At 50.7% G+C, this 20,082-nt stretch overlaps 1 protein-coding gene across 1 annotated transcript in view; it reads left to right on the forward strand.

Annotated features, from left to right (window-relative positions):
* The first annotated feature begins 2,237 nt into the window (after positions 1 to 2,237).
* The window catches only part of CASP7 (caspase 7), a 46,489-nt gene continuing 28,644 nt past the window's right edge, over positions 2,238 to 20,082 (forward strand). The window contains exons 1-2 of the mRNA XM_069754340.1: positions 2,238 to 2,376; positions 9,418 to 9,546. Of these exons, the coding sequence (XP_069610441.1) occupies positions 9,419 to 9,546 (128 nt within the window). The 5' untranslated portion in view covers positions 2,238 to 2,376; position 9,418. The remainder of the gene's footprint in view (positions 2,377 to 9,417; positions 9,547 to 20,082) is intronic.

Below are 20,082 nucleotides of genomic sequence, written 5' to 3' on the forward strand. Positions count from 1 at the left end.
AACATCTTCTGAAGCTTTTTTTTCTTTAAGCCTTTTCCACTGTTTTTTATGTCTTTTTTTCCCCGTTTTTTGGCCACTTTTTAATCTCCATTCAACAATGAGGAAACCGCCGGCAGTTCTGTCAAGAAAAACGCTGAAAATGCGCAAAAAGTTGTCCGGAATCTTCCCATTAAAGGGAATCTGTCACCCCCAAAATCGATGGTGAGGTAAGCCCACCGGCATCAGCGGCTTATCCCCAGCATTCTGCAATGCATTCTGTAATGCTGTAGATAAGCCCCCGATGTATCCTGAAAGAGGAGAAAAACAGGTTAGATTATACTCACCCGGGGGGGGAAGGGAGCGGTCCGATAGGCGTCACGGTCCGATCCGATGGGCGTCGCGGTCCGATCCGATGGGCGTCGCGGTCCGATCCGATGGGCGTCGTGGTCCGATCCGATGGGCGTCGTGGTCCGATCCGATGGGCGTCGTGGTCCGATCCGATGGGCGTCGCGGTCCGATCCTATGGGCGTCGCGGTCCGATCCGATGGGCGTCGTGGTCCGATCCGATGGGAGTCGCGGTCCGATCCTATGGGCGTCACGGTCCGATCCGATGGGCGTCGCGGTCCGATCCGATGGGCGTCGCGGTTCGATCCGATGGGTGTCGCGGTCCGATCCGATGGGTGTCGCGGTTCGATCCGATGGGCGTCGCGGTCCGATCCGATGGGCGTCGCGGTCCGATCCGATGGGCGTCGTGGTCCGATCCTATGGGCGTCGCGGTCCGATCCGATGGGCGTCGCGGTCCGATCCTATGGGCGTCGCGGTTCGATCCGATGGGCGTCGCGGTTCGATCCGATGGGTGTCGCGGTTCGATCCGATGGGTGTCGCGGTCCGATCCTATGGGCGTCGCGGTCCGATCCGATGGGCGTCGCGGTCCGATCCGATGGGCGTCGTGGTCCGATCCGATGGGCGTCGCGGTCCGATCCGATGGGCGTCGCGGTTCGATCCGATGGGCGTCGCGGTCCGATCCGATGGGTGTCGCGGTTCGATCCGATGGGCGTCGCGGTCCGATCCGATGGGCGTCGCGGTCCGATCCGATGGGCGTCGTGGTCCGATCCTATGGGCGTCGCGGTCCGATCCGATGGGCGTCGCGGTCCGATCCTATGGGCGTCACGGTTCGATCCGATGGGCGTCGCGGTTCGATCCGATGGGTGTCGCGGTTCGATCCGATGGGTGTCGCAGTCCGATCCTATGGGCGTCGCGGTCCGATCCGATGGGCGTCGTGGTCCGATCCGATGGGCGTCGTGGTCCGATCCGATGGGCATCGTGGTCCGATCCGATGGGCGTCACGGTCTGTATTTTATCCTCCCTGTTGAGGGCAGCGTAGAGTACTGCAGTGCGCAGGTGCAGGGAAAGATCAGAGAGACCCAGCGCCTGCGCACTGCAGTACATTACCCTCAACAGGGCAGACAAAGTACGCCTGCGCCGCAGCCGCAGCACGAAGAAAAGAAGAGGACGTCATCGTAAGAAGATGGGAGGCTCATGGGACCGGACCGCCCGCTCAGGTGAGTATAATGTAACCTCTTTTTCTCATCTTTCAGGATACATCGGGGGCTTACATTTCAGAATGCTGCAGAGAAGCCCCTGATGCTGGTGGCCGCAGCTCATATACGATTTTAGGGGTGACAGGTTCCCTTTAACCTGTAGAATAAGGAGCGTCTTCAGGAAGGACGATGCCAGAAGTCACTTCTTTTAGCCGCTTGGCTTCTTTGCAGAGCTGCAGCAGCGGTGAGAAGCCGCCCAGAAGCCGCACCGTGTGACCTGCGCCGCGTCCTTGTGGCTCCTTAGCGCCTGTTCACACAGATGTCAGCAGAATCCACCTGCAGGAGACGTCGTGTGCGGATTCCAGGACAAGAGCTGACGGCGGAGGAGGAGGACACCTAAGGGAGGAGGAGAAGGACACCTAAGGGAGGAGGAGGAGGACAGGAGGAGGAGGAGGACAGGAGGCGGCCACCTCAGGGAGGAGGAGGAGGACAGGAGGCGGCCACCTCAGGGAGGAGGAGGACAGGAGGAGGAGGAGGACAGGAGGCGGCCACCTCAGGGAGGAGGAGGAGGACAGGAGGAGGAGGAGGACAGGAGGAGGAGGAGGAGGAGGACAGGAGGCGGCCACCTCAGGGAGGAGGAGGAGGACAGGAGGAGGAGGAGGACAGGAGGCGGCCACCTCAGGGAGGAGGAGGACAGGAGGAGGAGGAGGACAGGAGGCGGCCACCTCAGGGAGGAGGACCATGACTGGACCAGGACCTGCCACTTCCTTCTCGGGGCGGAGAGTTCAAAATGAAACTTTGTGAAGTTTGGGGCTGAAGATTCTCACTCAGGGGACCCGGACTCCGGGATTATCAGGTAATTCTGCCCCTCATGGACCCGCGGTGCCCGAGCCTCGGTATAAATACAGGAATGTCCGTCTTCTCTTCCGGCCGCTCCCGGTAATCCGGTTCCCCCCATCTACAGAGCGGTTCTGCCTATACCAGGGTGTGCTGGGTCTTGTAGTACTTAGATACCTTGTAATGAGTAATCTGGGGTCTGCACCGTCTCCTCCTGCCCCCTTCACTGCAGCATTATTACTTTACTTCATGGACAGATCGTTCAGACTCCATGTTCATCCTGAGCTGTCTGGTTCATGTGTAGGATGTGAGAACTGAAGACTTTGTGCAGAGGACAGTGCTGGGATTTGTGGTTCACCATCTTTTGCTGGTGTCAGATGCTTCTGGGACTTTCCTCTTTGACTCGCCCGATTCCGGGTGTCTGTGAATGACTTGTGCTGTGACCCTGATGCCGATTCTTAGGTTTCTCTTTTGTCACATGAGGAAAGAGAAACTTCAAGAAAAAACAGAAACAATGTAACAGTGAGGATGTGACCGCAGAGTATCACCCCAATGTGACCGCAGGGTATCACTCCGATGTAACCGCAGGGTATCGCCCCGATGTAACAGCAGGGTATCGCCCCGATGTGACCGCAGAGTATCACCCCAATGTGACCGCAGGGTATCGCCCCGATGTAACCGCAGGGTATCGCCCCGATGTGACCGCAGGGTATCACTCCGATGTATCCGCAGGGTATCGCCCCGATGTGACCGCAGGGTATCGCCCCGATGTGATCGCAGGGTATCACACCGATGTAACCGCAGGGTATCGCCCCGATGTGACCGCAGGGTATCGCCCCGATGTGACCGCAGGGTATCACTCCGATGTAACCGCAGGGTATCGCCCCGATGTATCCGCAGGGTATCACTCCGATGTGACCGCAGGGTATCGCCCCGATGTGACCGCAGGGTATTGCTCCGATGTGACCGCAGGGTATCGCCCCGATGTGACCGCAGGGTATCGCCCCGATGTGACCGCAGGGTATCACTCCGATGTAACCGCAGGGTATCGCCCCGATGTGACCGCAGGGTATCACTCCGATGTAACCGCAGGGTATCGCCCCGATGTGACCGCAGGGTATCACTCCGATGTGACCGCAGGGTATCGCCCCGATGTGACCGCAGGGTATCACTCCGATGTAACCGCAGGGTATCGCCCCGATGTGACCGCAGAGTATCACTCCGATGTAACCGCAGGGTATCGCCCCGATGAGGATATCGACTGAGGGGCGATCTAATAACCATGTATAAGTATATAAGGGGACAATACAAATATCTCGCTGAGGATCTGTTTATACCAAGGAAGGTGACGGGCACAAGGGGGCATTCTTTGCGTCTGGAGGAGAGAAGGTTTTTCCACCAACATAGAAGAGGATTCTTTACTGTTAGGGCAGTGAGAATCTGGAATTGCTTGCTTGAGGAGGTGGTGATGGCGAACTCAGTCGAGGGGTTCAAGAGAGGCCTGGATGTCTTCCTGGAGCAGAACAATATTGTATCATACAATTATTAGGTTCTGTAGAAGGACGTAGATCTGGGGATTTATTATGATGGAATATAGGCTGAACTGGATGGACAAATGTCTTTTTTCGGCCTTACTAACTATGTTACTATGTTACTATGTTACTATATCGCCCTGATGTAGCAGAGCCGGGGAGCTGCTTGTGTTACAGGTTGACCCCTTCATGTCCAGGCTCCTGCTTCTTACACTTTCTGCCATTTTCAATATCTCTGCTTGTCTTCAGCAAATTGCCGCATTGTTCTTTCCGTTCAGAGGCCGGAGACCTGCAGAGCTGCTGGACGAGAGCGATTCACCTGAGTATCCTCTCTGACACACTGTATCGAACACTCAGCTGTGAGAAGCATTATGTCTGCACTGGAGTTCCCATTTTAGAGATTCCTCTTGCTGGGCTGTGCAGTACTATGATATATGAGCAATATCATATCGATGGAGGTCGGACCCCACCGATCAGCTGGTACCTGCTGTGGTTGGACGGATAGCGCACAGCTCGGTCACGCTGATTAGCGGCTGCTCTGTGGCTGCAGCTAAGTTTTCATTCAAATGTTTTCACCATAAATATAATCTGTTAGCAGTTTTTGCTGTATAATCTGATAGCAGCATGGTGTAGGGGCTGAGACCCTGATTCCAGTGATGTCACTTTCTGGCTGCTTGCTGCAGTAGATTATCATTACCTGCTGCCGTGTATCCTCCATATTCATGAGCTCTGTATAATTCTGCCCCACCGCGGATTATTTATTATGCTTTGCTTAGATCGCTCCATCATATTCCGCAGCTTCACAGACATCATCTCTGCCCCCACTGGGGCTCACAATGTACATCCTGTGTCATTAATTGGAGTGTGGGAGGAAAACGGAGAATCGGGAGGAAACCACAGCAAGAACATGCAAACTCCTGACTCTATATGGGAAGAGAGCTGTCAATCAGTGGTGTGGGCGGGGTCATACAGAGCTCAGCATTAGAGCACTGCTAGAGCTGCAGTGTGTGGGCGGTGTCATACAGAGCTCAGCATTAGAGCACTGCTAGAGCTGCAGTGTGTGGGTGGGGTCATACAGAGCTCAGCATTCAGAGCACTGCTAGAGCTGCAGTGTGTGGGCGGGGTCATACAGAGCTCAGCATTCAGAGCACTGCTAGAGCTGCAGTGTGTGGGCGGGGTCATACAGAGCTCAGCATTCGGAGCACTGCTAGAGCTGCAGTGTGTGGGCGGGGTCATACAGAGCTCAGCATTCGGAGCACTGCTAGAGCTGCAGTGTGTGGGCGGGGTCATACAGAGCTCAGCATTCGGAGCACTGCTAGAGCTGCAGTGTGTGGGCGGGGTCATACAGAGCTCAGCATTCGGAGCACTGCTAGAGCTGCAGTGTGTGGGCGGGGTCATACAGAGCTCAGCATTCAGAGCACTCCTAGAGCTGCAGTGTGTGGGCGGGGTCATACAGAGCTCAGCATTCAGAGCACTGCTAGAGCTGCAGTGTGTGGGCGGGGTCATACAGAGCTCAGCATTCAGAGCACTGCTAGAGCTGCAGTGTGTGGGCGGGGTCATACAGAGCTCAGCATTAGAGCACTGCTAGAGCTGCAGTGTGTGGGCGGGGTCATACAGAGCTCAGCATTCAGAGCACTGCTAGAGCTGCAGCGTGTGGGCGGGGTCATACAGAGCTCAGCATTAGAGCACTGCTAGAGCTGCAGTGTGTGGGCGGGGTCATACAGAGCTCAGCATTAGAGCACTGCTAGAGCTGCAGTGTGTGGGCGGGGTCATACAGAGCTCAGCATTCAGAGCACTGCTAGAGCTGCAGTGTGTGGGCGGGGTCATACAGAGCTCAGCATTAGCGCACTGCTAGAGCTGCAGTGTGTGGGCGGGGTCATACAGAGCTCAGCATTAGAGCACTGCTAGAGCTGCAGTGTGTGGGCGGGATCATACAGAGCTCAGCATTCAGAGCACTGCTAGGCTGCAGTGTGTGTGGGCGGGGTCATACAGAGCTCAGCATTAGAGCACTGCTAGAGCTGCAGTGTGGGCGGCGTCATACAGAGCTCAGCATTCAGAGCACTGCTAGAGCTGCAGTGTGGGCGGCATCATACAGAGCTCAGCATTAGAGCACTGCTAGAGCTGCAGTGTGGGCGGCGTCATACAGAGCTCAGCATTCAGAGCACTGCTAGAGCTGCAGTGTGGGCGGGGTCATACAGAGCTCAGCATTCAGAGCACTGCTAAAGCTGCAGCAGAGAAAACTGGGATCTTATCAAAACTAAAACACGGAGCCAAGTAAGTGACACATTGCTGGAATCAGGGTCTCTGCTCCTACAATCTGCTGCTCTTATAGGGAACCTCTGAAAGCAGGAAGCGTACACCCGATTCAATGACGCTGCCCAGTAGAGCCGCACGTGCGGCAGATTTGCAGGAAGCTGGTGATGATGCCGACTCTTGCAAATCATTATGATGCCGTGGTTGGGATCGTGATGTCATAGTGACAGAGGGGGCGGAATGTGGAGAACTGATGACATAATAGCAAATATAAGGGGCTAACAGGCAAGGACTGGTGATGTCATGGATAGATGTAGTGATGTCATCTCTAGGGGGAGGGGTTATATGAGAAGGACGGTGGAGCAGGACTGGTGATGTCATGGGTAGAGGTAGTGATGTCATGTCTAGGGGGAGGGGTTATATGAGAAGGACGGTGGAGCAGGTCTGGTGATGTCATGGATAGAGGTAGTGATGTCATCTCTAGGGGGAGTGGTTATATAAGAAGGACGGTGGAGCAGGACTGGTGATGTCATCTCTAGGGGAGGGGTTATGTGAGGACAATGGAGCAGGAGTGGTGATGTCATGGGTAGAGGAAGTGATGTCATCTCTAGGGGGAGGGGTTATATGAGAAGGACGGTGGAGCAGGACTGGTGATGTCATGGATAGAGGAAGTGATGTCATCTCTAGGGGGAGGGGTTATATGAGAAGGACGGTGGAGCAGGAGTGGTGATGTCATGTATAGAGGAAGTGATGTCATCTCTAGGGGGAGGGGTTATATGAGAAGGACGGTGGAGCAGGACTGGTGATGTCATGGATAGAGGAAGTGATGTCATCTCTAGGGGGAGGGGTTATATAGTAACATAGTAACATAGTTAGTAAGGCCGAAAAAAGCTATTTGTCCATCCAGTTCAGCCTATATTCCATCATAATAAATCCCCAGATCTACGTCCTTCTACAGAACCTAATAATTAGGATAGTGGAGCAGGAGTGGTGATGTCATGGATAGAGGTAGTGATGTCATCTCTAGGGGGAGGGGTTAAATGAGGACGGTGGAGCAGGAGTGGTGATGTCATGGATAGAGGAAGTGATGTCATCTCTAGGGGAGGGGTTATATGAGGATGGTGGAGCAGGAGTGGTGATGTCATGGATAGAGGAAGTGATGTCATCTCTAGGGGGAGGGGTTATATGAGAAGGACGGTGGAGCAGGAGTGGTGATGTCATGTATAGAGGAAGTGATGTCATCTCTAGGGGGAGGGGTTATATGAGAAGGACGGTGGAGCAGGAGTGGTGATGTCATGGATAGAGGTAGTGATGTCATCTCTAGGGAGAGGGGTTATATGAGGACAGTGGAGCAGGACTGGTGATGTCATGGATAGAGGAAGTGATGTCATCTCTAGGGGGAGGGGTTATATGAGGACGGTGGAGCAGGACTGGTGATGTCATGGATAGAGGAAGTGATGTCATCTCTAGGGGGAGGGGTTATATGAGAAGGACGGTGGAGCAGGACTAGTGATGTCATGGATAGAGGAAGTGATGTCATCTCTAGGGGGAGGGGTTATATGAGAAGGACGGTGGAGCAGGTCTAGTGATGTCATGGATAGAGGAAGTGATGTCATCTCTAGGGGGAGGGGTTATATGAGAAGGACGGTGGAGCAGGACTGGTGATGTCATGAATAGAGGAAGTGATGTCATCTCTAGGGGGAGGGGTTATATGAGAAGGACGGTGGAGCAGGACTGGTGATGTCATGAATAGAGGTAGTGATGTCATCTCTAGGGGGAGGGGTTATATGAGAAGGACGGTGGAGCAGGAGTGGTGATGTCATGAATAGAGGTAGTGATGTCATCTCTAGGGGGAGGGGTTATATGAGAAGGACGGTGGAGCAGGACTGGTGATGTCATGGATAGAGGTAGTGATGTCATCTCTAGGGGGAGGGGTTATATGAGGACGGTGGAGCAGGGGAGCGGCTCATCCTCTCCAAAAATAATAAAGCATAGTATAAAATGTCTGTAGTGTTCTTGTCCCTCTTTACCTGGTGACGGCGCTCCCCTTCATTCCTTCCATGCTTTGTAATACGGCACGTGACGTTGTTGAAGACTTTATATTTCTCTACATCTTTAAAGGGAATCTGTCGCCCCATTTATCGCCTATAAGCTGCAGCCACCGGCATCAGGGGCTTATGTATAACATTCTGGAATGTAAGCCCCCGATGTAACCTGCCAGGTAAGAAAACAGGTTATATTACACCCACCCAGGGGCGGTCCCGCTGCGGTCCGGTCCGATGGGTGTCGCGGTCCGGTCCGGCGCCTCCTATCTTCACACGATGGCGTCCTCTTGCTTCCTGCTCCGGCTCCGGTGTACTGATCTGTCCTGGTCGGGTGCTCGGCCTCTCTGACCTTTCCCTGCGCACTGCAGTACTTTACCCTCAATAGGACAGATCAGTACGGCTGCGCCGGAGCCACGACAGGAAGCAAAGAAGAGGACGTGATCGTAAGAAGATGGGAGGAGCCGCACCGCAGCGCCCATCGGACCGGACCGCAGCGCCCATCGGACCGGACCGCAGCGGGACCGCCCCTGGGTGACTATAATATAGCCTGTTTTCTTACCTTGCAGGTTACGTCGGGGGCTTATCTACAGCATTCCATAATGTTATACATGAGCCCCTGATGCCGGTGGCTGCAACTTATAGGCGATAAATGGGGCGACAGATTCCCTTTAACGCTCCATTCCAGGGATTTGGTTTGTTTTCCGCGCTGGACGGGAGCATTAAATGTAAGTCCCCGGTCATAAACTCGCCCTCCGGCGTCTCCACCGTTTTTTGGTGCAGCTCCGGGCCTGTGATGCCATCTTGTGAGCGCAGCTCCTGACTGGCGGGAAGTGAGAAGATAAAACACAAGAGCACAATGCAAGTCTATGAGAGGCGGCGGGGGGCCGGAGCGGGACCAGAAAGGGGCCGGAATGGGGCCACAATGAGGCCGGTCACTTATTGCTGGAGACCGACTGGACCGGCAACAAAAACAGATGAAAACGCTGAAAGGTGAGTATCCGACCTCAGACAGGGGACTTACAGTGAAAGCACCACTGGAGCGGGGCTCTAAGACCTCTGCTTGCTGCAGCTGCTGCGGCACCTACTTGTGCAATGGGACGTTTCACAGCTGAGGTTGGTCACATCCAGTTTGGTAACAGGGAGAACGGGGGACTCGCAGCATTACTCATCCTGAGCCGCCTGATGCACTAACAGCCCTGACTCTCAGTACCTTGTCTGTGTCATCTTCAGGATGGCGGAGCAGCAGGACTTTGTGGTCCCTGACCCCCCGCAGAAGGACGAGGACTCGGGCAATGAGGAGACGGAGGACGATGTGGATGCCAGACCCGACCGCAGCCACAAATTTTCAATATTCTCCAGGTGAGAGCGAATGATGTATTCTAAGGGGAACGCAAGGAGAAAAGACAACGGCAGGACAAGAGGGTGCAGGGGCCAAAACGGGAGGCTTTAGTGTTTTTTTTTTTTTTTGTTTTCTATTAAGTGGAATAAGCAACAAGAATTCCCCCCCCCCCCCTCCTCCATGTTCCCTTCTTTATGCCTCGTATCTCCGCTGCGGGGAACTCCTGATTCTCAAAAATCTGGAGTTTTCATCCCTGCTCTGTCTGTGAAAAAATGGGGTCGTGCAGAAGAGTGATTTTTTTTTTTTCTTTTCTGAGGGAGCTCACTACATACAGAATTATACAGTCACCACTAGGGGGAGCTCACTACATACAGATTTATACAGTCACCACTAGGGGGAGCTCACTACATACAGAATTATACAGCCACCACTAGGGGGAGCTCACTACATACAGATTTATACAGTCACCACTAGAGGGAGATCACTGCATACAGATTTATACAGTCACCACTAGGGGGAGCTCACTATATACAGATTTATACAATCACCACTAGGTGGAGCTCACTACATACAGATTTATACAGTCACCACTAGGGGGAGCTCACTACATACAGAATTATACAGCCACCACTAGGGGGAACTCACTACATACAGATATATACAGTCACCACTAGAGGGAGATCACTGCATACAGATTTATACAGTCACCACTAGGGGGAGCTCACTATATACAGATTTATACAATCACCACTAGGTGGAGCTCACTACATACAGATTTATACAGTCACCACTAGGGGGAGCTCACTACATACAGAATTATACAGCCACCACTAGGGGGAGCTCACTACATACAGATTTATACAGCCACCACTAGGGGGAGCTCACTACATACAGAATTATACAGTCACCACTAGGGGGAGCTCACTGCATACAGATTTATACAATCACCACTAGGTGGAGCTCACTACATACAGAATTATACAGCCACCACTAGGGGGAGCTCACTACATACAGAATTATACAGTCACCACTAGAGGGAGCTCACTACATGCAGCCACCACTAGAGGGAGCTCACTACATGCAGATTTATACAGCCACCACTAGGGGGAGCTCACTACATACAGAATTATACAGTCACCACAAGGGGGAGCTCACTGCATACAGAATTATACAGCCACCACAAGGGGGAGCTCACTACATACAGAATTATACAGCCACCACTAGAGGGAGCTCACTACATGCAGATTTATACAGCCACCACTAGGGGGAGCTCACTACATACAGAATTATACAGTCACCACAAGGGGGAGCTCACTGCATACAGAATTATACAGCCACCACAAGGGGGAGCTCACTGCATACAGAATTATACAGTCACCACTAGAGGGAGCTCACTACATGCAGATTTATACAGCCACCACTAGGGGGAGCTCACTACATACAGAATTATACAGTCACCACAAGGGGGAGCTCACTGCATACAGAATTATACAGCCACCACAAGGGGGAGCTCACTACATACAGAATTATACAGCCACCACAAGGGGGAGCTCACTGCATACAGAATTATACAGTCACCACTAGAGGGAGCTCACTACATGCAGATTTATACAGTCACCACTAGAGGGAGCTCACTACATACAGATTTATACAGCCACCACTAGGGGGAGCTCACTACATACAGATTTATACAGTCACCACTAGAGGGAGATCACTATATACAGATTTATACAGTCACCACTAGAGGGAGCTCACTACATACAGAATTATACAGTCACCACTAGAGGGAGCTCACTACATACAGAATTATACAGTCACCACTAGAGGGAGCTCACTACATACAGATTTATACAGTCACCACTAGAGGGAGCTCACTACATACAGAATTATACAGTCACCACTAGGGGGAGCTCACTACATACAGAATTATACAGCCACCACTAGGGGGAGCTCACTACATGCAGAATTATACAGTCACCACTAGGGGGAGCTCACTACATACAGATTTATACAGTCACCACTAGGGGGAGCTCACTACATACAGATTTATACAGTCACCACTAGAGGGAGCTCTCTACATGCAGATTTATACAGTCACCACTAGAGGGAGCTCACTACATACAGATTTATACAGTCACCACTAGGGGGAGCTCACTACATACAGAATAGAGGTAAGCTATAGGCTGGACCACAGTGAGTCATTGGACGTGGTATATCTCGATTTTTCCAAAGCGTTTGATACCGTGCCGCACAAGAGGTTGGTACACAAAATGAGAATGCTTGGTCTGGGGGAAAATGTGTGTAAATGGGTTAGTAACTGGCTTAGTGATAGAAAGCAGAGGGTGGTTATAAATGGTATAGTCTCTAACTGGGTCGCTGTGACCAGTGGGGTACCGCAGGGGTCAGTATTGGGACCTGTTCTCTTCAACATATTCATTAATGATCTGGTAGAAGGTTTACACAGTAAAATATCGATATTTGCAGATGATACAAAACTATGTAAAGCAGTTAATACAAGAGAAGATAGTATTCTGCTACAGATGGATCTGGATAAGTTGGAAACTTGGGCTGAAAGGTGGCAGATGAGGTTTAACAATGATAAATGTAAGGTTATACACATGGGAAGAAGGAATCAATATCACCATTACACACTGAACGGGAAACCACTGGGTAAATCTGACAGGGAGAAGGACTTGGGGATCCTAGTTAATGATAAACTTACCTGGAGCAGCCAGTGCCAGGCAGCAGCTGCCAAGGCAAACAGGATCATGGGGTGCATTAAAAGAGGTCTGGATACACATGATGAGAGCATTATACTGCCTCTGTACAAATCCCTAGTTAGACCGCACATGGAGTACTGTGTCCAGTTTTGGGCACCGGTGCTCAGGAAGGATATAATGGAACTAGAGAGAGTATAAAGGAGGGCAACAAAATTAATAAAGGGGATGGGAGAACTACAATACCCAGACAGATTAGCGAAATTAGGATTATTTAGTCTAGAAAAAAGACGACTGAGGGGCGATCTAATAACCATGTATAAGTATATAAGGGGACAATACAAATATCTCGCTGAGGATCTGTTTATACCAAGGAAGGTGACGGGCACAAGGGGGCATTCTTTGCGTCTGGAGGAGAGAAGGTTTTTCCACCAACATAGAAGAGGATTCTTTACTGTTAGGGCAGTGAGAATCTGGAATTGCTTGCCTGAGGAGGTGGTGATGGCGAACTCAGTCGAGGGGTTCAAGAGAGGCCTGGATGTCTTCCTGGAGCAGAACAATATTGTATCATACAATTATTAGGTTCTGTAGAAGGACGTAGATCTGGGGATTTATTATGATGGAATATAGGCTGAACTGGATGGACAAATGTCTTTTTTCGGCCTTACTAACTATGTTACTATGTTACTATGTTACTAGAATTATACAGCCACCACTAGAGGGAGATCACTATATACAGATTTATACAGTCACCACTAGGAGGAGATCACTACATGCAGAATTATACAGTCACCACTAGAGGGAGCTCACTACATACAGATTTATACAGTCACCACTAGAGGGAGCTCACTACATGCAGAATTATACAGTCACCACTAGAGGGAGCTCACTACATACAGATTTATACAGTCACCACTAGAGGGAGCTCACTACATGCAGAATTATACAGTCCCCACTAGAGGGAGCTCACTACATACAGATTTATACAGTCACCACTAGGGGGAGCTCTCTACATACAGATTTATACAGTCACCACTAGAGGGAGCTCTCTACATGCAGATTTATACAGTCACCACTAGAGGGAGCTCACTACATACAGATTTATACAGCCACCACTAGAGGGAGCTCACTACATACAGATTTATACAGTCACCACTAGAGGGAGCTCACTACATGCAGATTTATACAGTCACCACTAGAGGGAGCTCACTACATACAGATTTATACAGCCACCACTAGGGGGAGCTCTCTACATACAGATTTATACAGTCACCACTAGGGGGAGCTCTCTACATGCAGATTTATACAGTCACCACTAGAGGGAGCTCACTACATACAGATTTATACAGTCACCACTAGAGGGAGCTCTACATGCAGATTTATACAGTCACCACTAGAGGGAGCTCACCGCATATAGATTTATACAGCTGCATGACTTCCCTTTTTGCTTTATTTTCCTGTGTACATCTGATCCTAGAGTTCTTCTGGTATCATATGACATCTTGGCCTGTGCATTTCAAAAGTAACCTGGCATGATGAACATGTAGTCTGATTTGTGAACAGCATAGTACAGAGAAATAGAAGCCGAGCAGAATAATGTATAGGTTTGTTGAAAAATAATCATTATAGCTTGTATTTTATTCTTTTAAATCCCTGGTGTTTGTGTGTGAGTCCAGTAGATTGTCCAACTCGGTGACGACAGCTATCTGCATGTATCGCCACACAGGGAAGACTGTCAGTCACTGAATAGGACCGGCCACTGGACTTGTGCATACAACCAGGGACTTCAATGGGCGGCACAGTGGCTCAGTGGTTAGCATTGCAGCGCTGGAGTCCTGGGTTCTAATCCCATCCAGGACAACATCTGCAAGGAGTTTGTATGTTCTCCCCGTGTTTGCGTGGGTTTCCTCCGGGTCCTCCAACATTCCAAAGACATACTGATAGGGAATTTAGATTGTGAGCCCCATCGGGGACAGCGATGATAATGTGTGCAAGCTGTAAAGCGCTGCGGAATATGTTAGCGCTATATAAAAATAAAGATTATTATTATTATATACTGAAACTTCTCACAGAAATCTATAACACTCAGATCATCTCCTCCTGTTCTACAACATCATGCCTGCAGATAAGATACCAATTTAAACATTACTGGTTCTTAATCATGTGATTATGTAATTTGAAACTATTTTATGTATTTATTTTTTAATTACAAAAAATCTGAATCATTTTATTTTTTGTACGTCCCACTGTTGGCCACTAGAGGGAGCTGCTTACATTTACCAAGAAAAGCAACTTGTGTTATGCAGCATTAGCAGGAGCATTGCAGAAAGGTTGTGCTGGAGTCGCTCCCTCCAGGGACGTCGCTCTTCCCTCCAGGGACGTCGCTCTTCCCACCAGGGTCGTCGCTCTTCCCACCAGGGACGTCGCTCTTCCCACCAGGGACGTCGCTCTTCCCACCAGGGACGTCGCTCTTCCCTCCAGGGACGTCGCTCTTCCCACGAGGGACGTCGCTCTTCCCACCAGGGTCGTCGCTCTTCCAACGAGGGACGTCGCTCTTCCCACCAGGGACGTCGCTCTTCCCACGAGGGATGTCGCTCTTCCCACGAGGGATGTCGCTCTTCCCACGACGGACGTCGCTCTTCCCACGAGGGACGTCGCTCTTCCCACGAGGGGACGTCGCTCTTCCCACGAGGGACGTCGCTCTTCCCACGAGGGACGTCGCTCTTCCCACGAGGGACGTCGCTCTTCCCACGAGGGACGTCGCTCTTCCCACGAGGGACGTCGCTCTTCCCACGAGGGACGTCGCTCTTCCCACGAGGGACGTCGCTCTTCCCACGAGGGACGTCGCTCTTCCCACGAGGGACGTCGCTCTTCCCACGAGGGACGTCGCTCTTCCCACGAGGGACGTCGCTCTTCCCACGAGGGACGTCGCTCTTCCCACGAGGGACGTCGCTCTTCCCACGAGGGGACGTCGCTCTTCCCACGAGGGGACGTCGCTCTTCCCACGAGGGGACGTCGCTCTTCCCACGAGGGGACGTCGCTCTTCCCACGAGGGGACGTCGCTCTTCCCACGAGGGGACGTCGCTCTTCCCACGAGGGGACGTCGCTCTTCCCACGAGGGGACGTCGCTCTTCCCACGAGGGACGTCGCTCTTCCCACGAGGGACGTCGCTCTTCCCACGAGGGGATGTCGCTCTTCCCACCAGGGACGTCGCGCTTCCTACCATGGACCTCATTCCTCCCCTCTTCTTTTGGCTGTTTCAGGGGGATTATGTTTCAGAATTTCGGTGCGTCGCCATTTCTATGATACTCTTGTGATTTCCTTATCACTGGATAACGGGGCTGCTCACCAGAGCAGATTGCCATATAGGAGTTGAACACATATGGGGCTGTATTATGCTGTAGCCCCTGTAAATCTGTACAGAGCTGCTACTAATCACCACTGCAGCCCATCTCCTTACCATCCAAAACCTGTATTGTCGGTATTCGGTGCTGCCAACATTGCTTCTGGCCACAGAGATGTAGTGGAGTTCAGGGAGTTGTGCTTTGCCTTAAAAACATGGCAGCAGGCAACCGGCTCCAGATGGGAACTGTGCGTGCCAGGAGAGTGTGCGGTGGCACTGGTGTTTTAATTTATTATTGATGTAAATCTGTGTGCACTGCATGTCATGGCCACTAGATGGTGGAATAGCGCCGGTGACGAGTCGATGGCAGATCAGTGTCTTCTGCCTCTAATAATAATAATAATATTAATAATAATTAATAATAATAATCTTTTATTTATATGGCGCCAACATATTCCGCAGCGCTTTACAGCTTAACAGTTTCAAACACAACAGTCATAAGTAACAACGTTGGCAATACAATAATTAAAGCAAAATAAGCCGCCCCTGCTCGTGACAGCTTACAATCTACAATGAGGTGGGGGAGATACAAAGCACAGGTGTGTATTTACAATGATGTATTTACAATGAGGGTCCGGCCATCTTCAGGGGGTGGGGGATAGATGGAGATAGTGAATGGGCTACACACACACACACACATAACATGACTTTGATTAGGGAACGTGATAGTCTGCTCTGAACAAATGTGTTTTGAGCGAGCGCCTAAAACTATGCAAATTGTGGATGGTCCTAATATCTTGGGGTAGAGCATTCCAGAGGATTGGCGCAGCACGGGAGAAGTCTTGGAGTCGGGAGTGGGAGGTACGGATTAGTGCAGAGGTTAGTCGAAAGTCATTTGCAGAGCGCAGTGGTCTGTTAGGCCGATAGACAGAAATGAGGGAGGAGATGTAAGGGGGCCGCACTGTGGAGAGCTTTGTGGGTGAGAACAAGTACTATGAATTGTATCCTGTAATGAATGGGCAGCCAGTGTAACGACTGGTGAAGAGCGGATGCATCTGAGTAACGATTAACGATGTGAGGGAATGGGGTCGGTAGTGCATGTAGTTGGACGAGAAGAGGAGAGGAGCTTGGAGACTTCTTCTTCTGTGATGGGATCGAATGTGGAGAGTGAGCCAGGGGCAATGAGGGGAGGGATGGGAGTCACTGAACTTGGTGATTGGGAGCGGATTTCCTGACGGATATTGTCTATTTTCTCTATAAAGTGGGAGGCCAGGTCATCAGCACAAATGTCTGTGATAGGGGCTTGTGCTTTTGTCCTGAGGAGGGAGTGAAAGGTGTCAAAAGTTTCTTGGGGTTGTTGGATAGTGAGGAGATCAGGGTGGTGTAGTAGGTCTGTTTGGCGAGGTGAAGGGCAGAGTTATAGGTCCTTAACATAAATTTGAAGTGTATGAAGTCTTCTGGTGTGCGAGTTTTCCTCCATAAGCATTCAGCACTCCTAGAGCATCGCTGGAGAAGTCGGGTTTGCGATGTGAGCCAGGGCTGTTTCACTCTGTGTTTGGACGTTCTGAGGATGAGGGGAGCAACTTGGTCCAGGGGGCTTCTAAGAGCGTCATTGTAGTGATGTACAGCCAGATCAGGACAGGAAAACGAAGAGATTGGGGACAATGATGAGTGTAAGGAGTCTGAAAGTGTAAGAGGCTTAATAGCATGTAGATTTCTCGATGTCAAAGGTGTTACCGTCCTTGTGTGTCTCAGAGGTTGAGAGCTGTGAGAGGCTGAGAGAAGTGGTTAGTGATAAAAGCTGGGATGCAGATGTGGAAGTGGGGCTGTTTATGGGGATGTTGAAGTCTCCCAGGATAAGGGTTGGGAGTTCTGAGGACATGAAGTGCGGCAGCCAGGCAGAGAAATGGTCCAGGAAGTGGGTGGGTGAGCCTGAGGGCCGGTATATGACCGCTACTCTGAGGGAGAGGGGACAGAAGATCCTGATGGTGTGGACCTCAAAAGAAGGGAATGAGAGTGATGGAACTGGGGGGATGACCTGTAAGGTGCATTGTGGGGACAGGAGTATGCCGACTCCACCACCAGGTCTGTTTGTGGGTCTCGGGGAATGGGAGAATTGTAGGCCACCATGGGAAATGGCAGCAGGAGAGACAGTGTCAGAGTCCTGGATCCAGGTTTCCGTGAGGGCCAACAGATTCAGAGACTTGTTCACAAAGTAATTGTGCAGGAAAGGAAGTTTGTTACATACAGACTGTGGATTCCAAAGGGTACAATTAAAAGGATATGAAGGAGTCCAAGTAATATTTAATAAGATTAGTGTGGCTATGATACGAGGTAGGGTAGTGGTTGAGGTTGTGGGCCAGGGTTGGGGGAGATGTCCTTTGAAATCAGTAGGAGTAAGAAGATAAAAAGCAAAAAGTTATTGGAATTGTATGAAGTTTTTTGTGCAATGTGTTTGAGCAAGATGGGCTGAGGATTTTCAGGAAGGTGAGAAGTGCATGGGAGCTGTACATGGGAGAGGGAAGGAGAGAGGAGCTGATGTATACAAGTCGTGATGGAGGGGGGTGGGGCGGTGAAGGTGGATGGCAAGGAAACACAGGAGGATAGAAATAAAGCACATGGATAAAAAGGAGAGCAGAGTGTGGTTTACCTGACTCCTGCCCTGACTAACTGCCATGGAGTAACTGCCATTTATCTTGATGCTTTGCCGAATGCGTGCGACCCCACACATGTGTGCACCCATAAGAATTAATCTAAATTTATAGGCCCCCAGTACAGGGAGAGGAGAGCGGGATTGCTTGCACAGATGGACGAGGCACCTTCAGGCATCATAAAATTGTATGTATCCAAGGATGAGCCAGACTTGTGCAAGTTCACAATTCTCTTCCTGATATCTAGGCTGGTTTCTTGAGACTTTCCCATGATGCTACACAAAGAAGCAGTGTGTTTCAGGTGTGCATTAAATACATCCACAGGTGTGTCTCTAATTAACTCAGATATTGCCAAAAACCTCAGAAGCCTCCAAACACCTGACATCATCATATGGGCAGTGCAGCATTGTGTAACGGCCTAGTAATATTAGTGTATTTAATAAAAATGCCTTAGAACATTCTCTCTCTCATTATTCCGGCATTTGGTAAATATTAATAACTAGATTGTGGCCCGATTCTAACACATCGGGTATTCTAGAATATGCATGTCCACGTAGTATATGGACAATGATGATTCCAGAATTCGCAGCAGATTGTGCCCGTCGCTGATTGGTCGAGGCAACCCTTATGACATCATCGTCGCCATGGCAACCATTATGACATCTGATACTGTGCCCATCGCTGAAACAGAAACGTGGGATTTCTACGTCCTTTATGACATCATTATGACATCATCATCGCTGTGCCCGTTGCTGATTGGTCAAGGCCGCCAGGCCTCGACCAATGGGACGCGGGATGTCTACGTCCTTTATGACATCATCGAGGCCGCCAGGCCTCGACCAATCAGAGATGCGGGATTTCCAGGACAGACAGACAGACAGAAAAACCCTTAGACAATTATATGTATAGATTATAGTAATCCTAATTGTCCTAAAACAGGAAAGGTTTATTCTGATTTCATGTCAGATATTGAGAAAACCTGCAGATGTGTCTTTATATGTAGTGGATGGAAACCTCTGGTTTCAGCTGTATCTGCGCCCCTGTATACGGCGGCGGCATTGTCAGTATCACAGTAAACACGGCGCCCGGATCCCGGCACAGGGACTTTCTCCACGAAGATTTCTCACTTCTTCCTGCAGCAGCCGATTCTTCTGGCCCTGAGGATCAATGAGAGAAACCTGGAAATGACAACGACCAGCAGGGGGCAGACAGACATTACAGTATCACACTGGACAGGATTAGATACACGGCTCAGCAGACAGTATCACACAGGAGAGGATTAGATACACGGCTCAGCAGTCAGTATCACACAGGAGAGGATTAGATACACAGCTCAGCAGACAGTATCACACCGGACAAGATTAGATACACGGCTCAGCAGACAGTATCACAGGATAGGATTAGATACACAGCTCAGCAGTCAGTATCACACAGGAGAGGATTAGATACACGGCTCAGCAGACAGTATCACACAGGATAGGATTAGATACACGGCTCAGCAGTCAGTATCACACAGGAGAGGATTAGATACACGGCTCAGCAGACAGTATCACACCGGACAAGATTAGATACACGGCTCAGCAGACAGTATCACAGGATAGGATTAGATACACGGCTCAGCAGTCAGTATCACACAGGAGAGGATTAGATACACGGCTCAGCGGCTCAGCAGACAGTATCACACAGGAGAGGATTAGATACACAGCTCAGCAGACAGTATCACACAGGAGAGGATTAGATACACGGCTCAGCAGTCAGTATCACACAGGAGAGGATTAGATACACGGCTCAGCAGACAGTATCACACTGGACAGGATTAGATACACAGCTCAGCAGACAGTATCA

The sequence above is a fragment of the Ranitomeya imitator genome, chromosome 2, assembly GCF_032444005.1.
Source record: "Ranitomeya imitator isolate aRanImi1 chromosome 2, aRanImi1.pri, whole genome shotgun sequence".
NCBI lineage: Eukaryota > Metazoa > Chordata > Amphibia > Anura > Dendrobatidae > Ranitomeya > Ranitomeya imitator.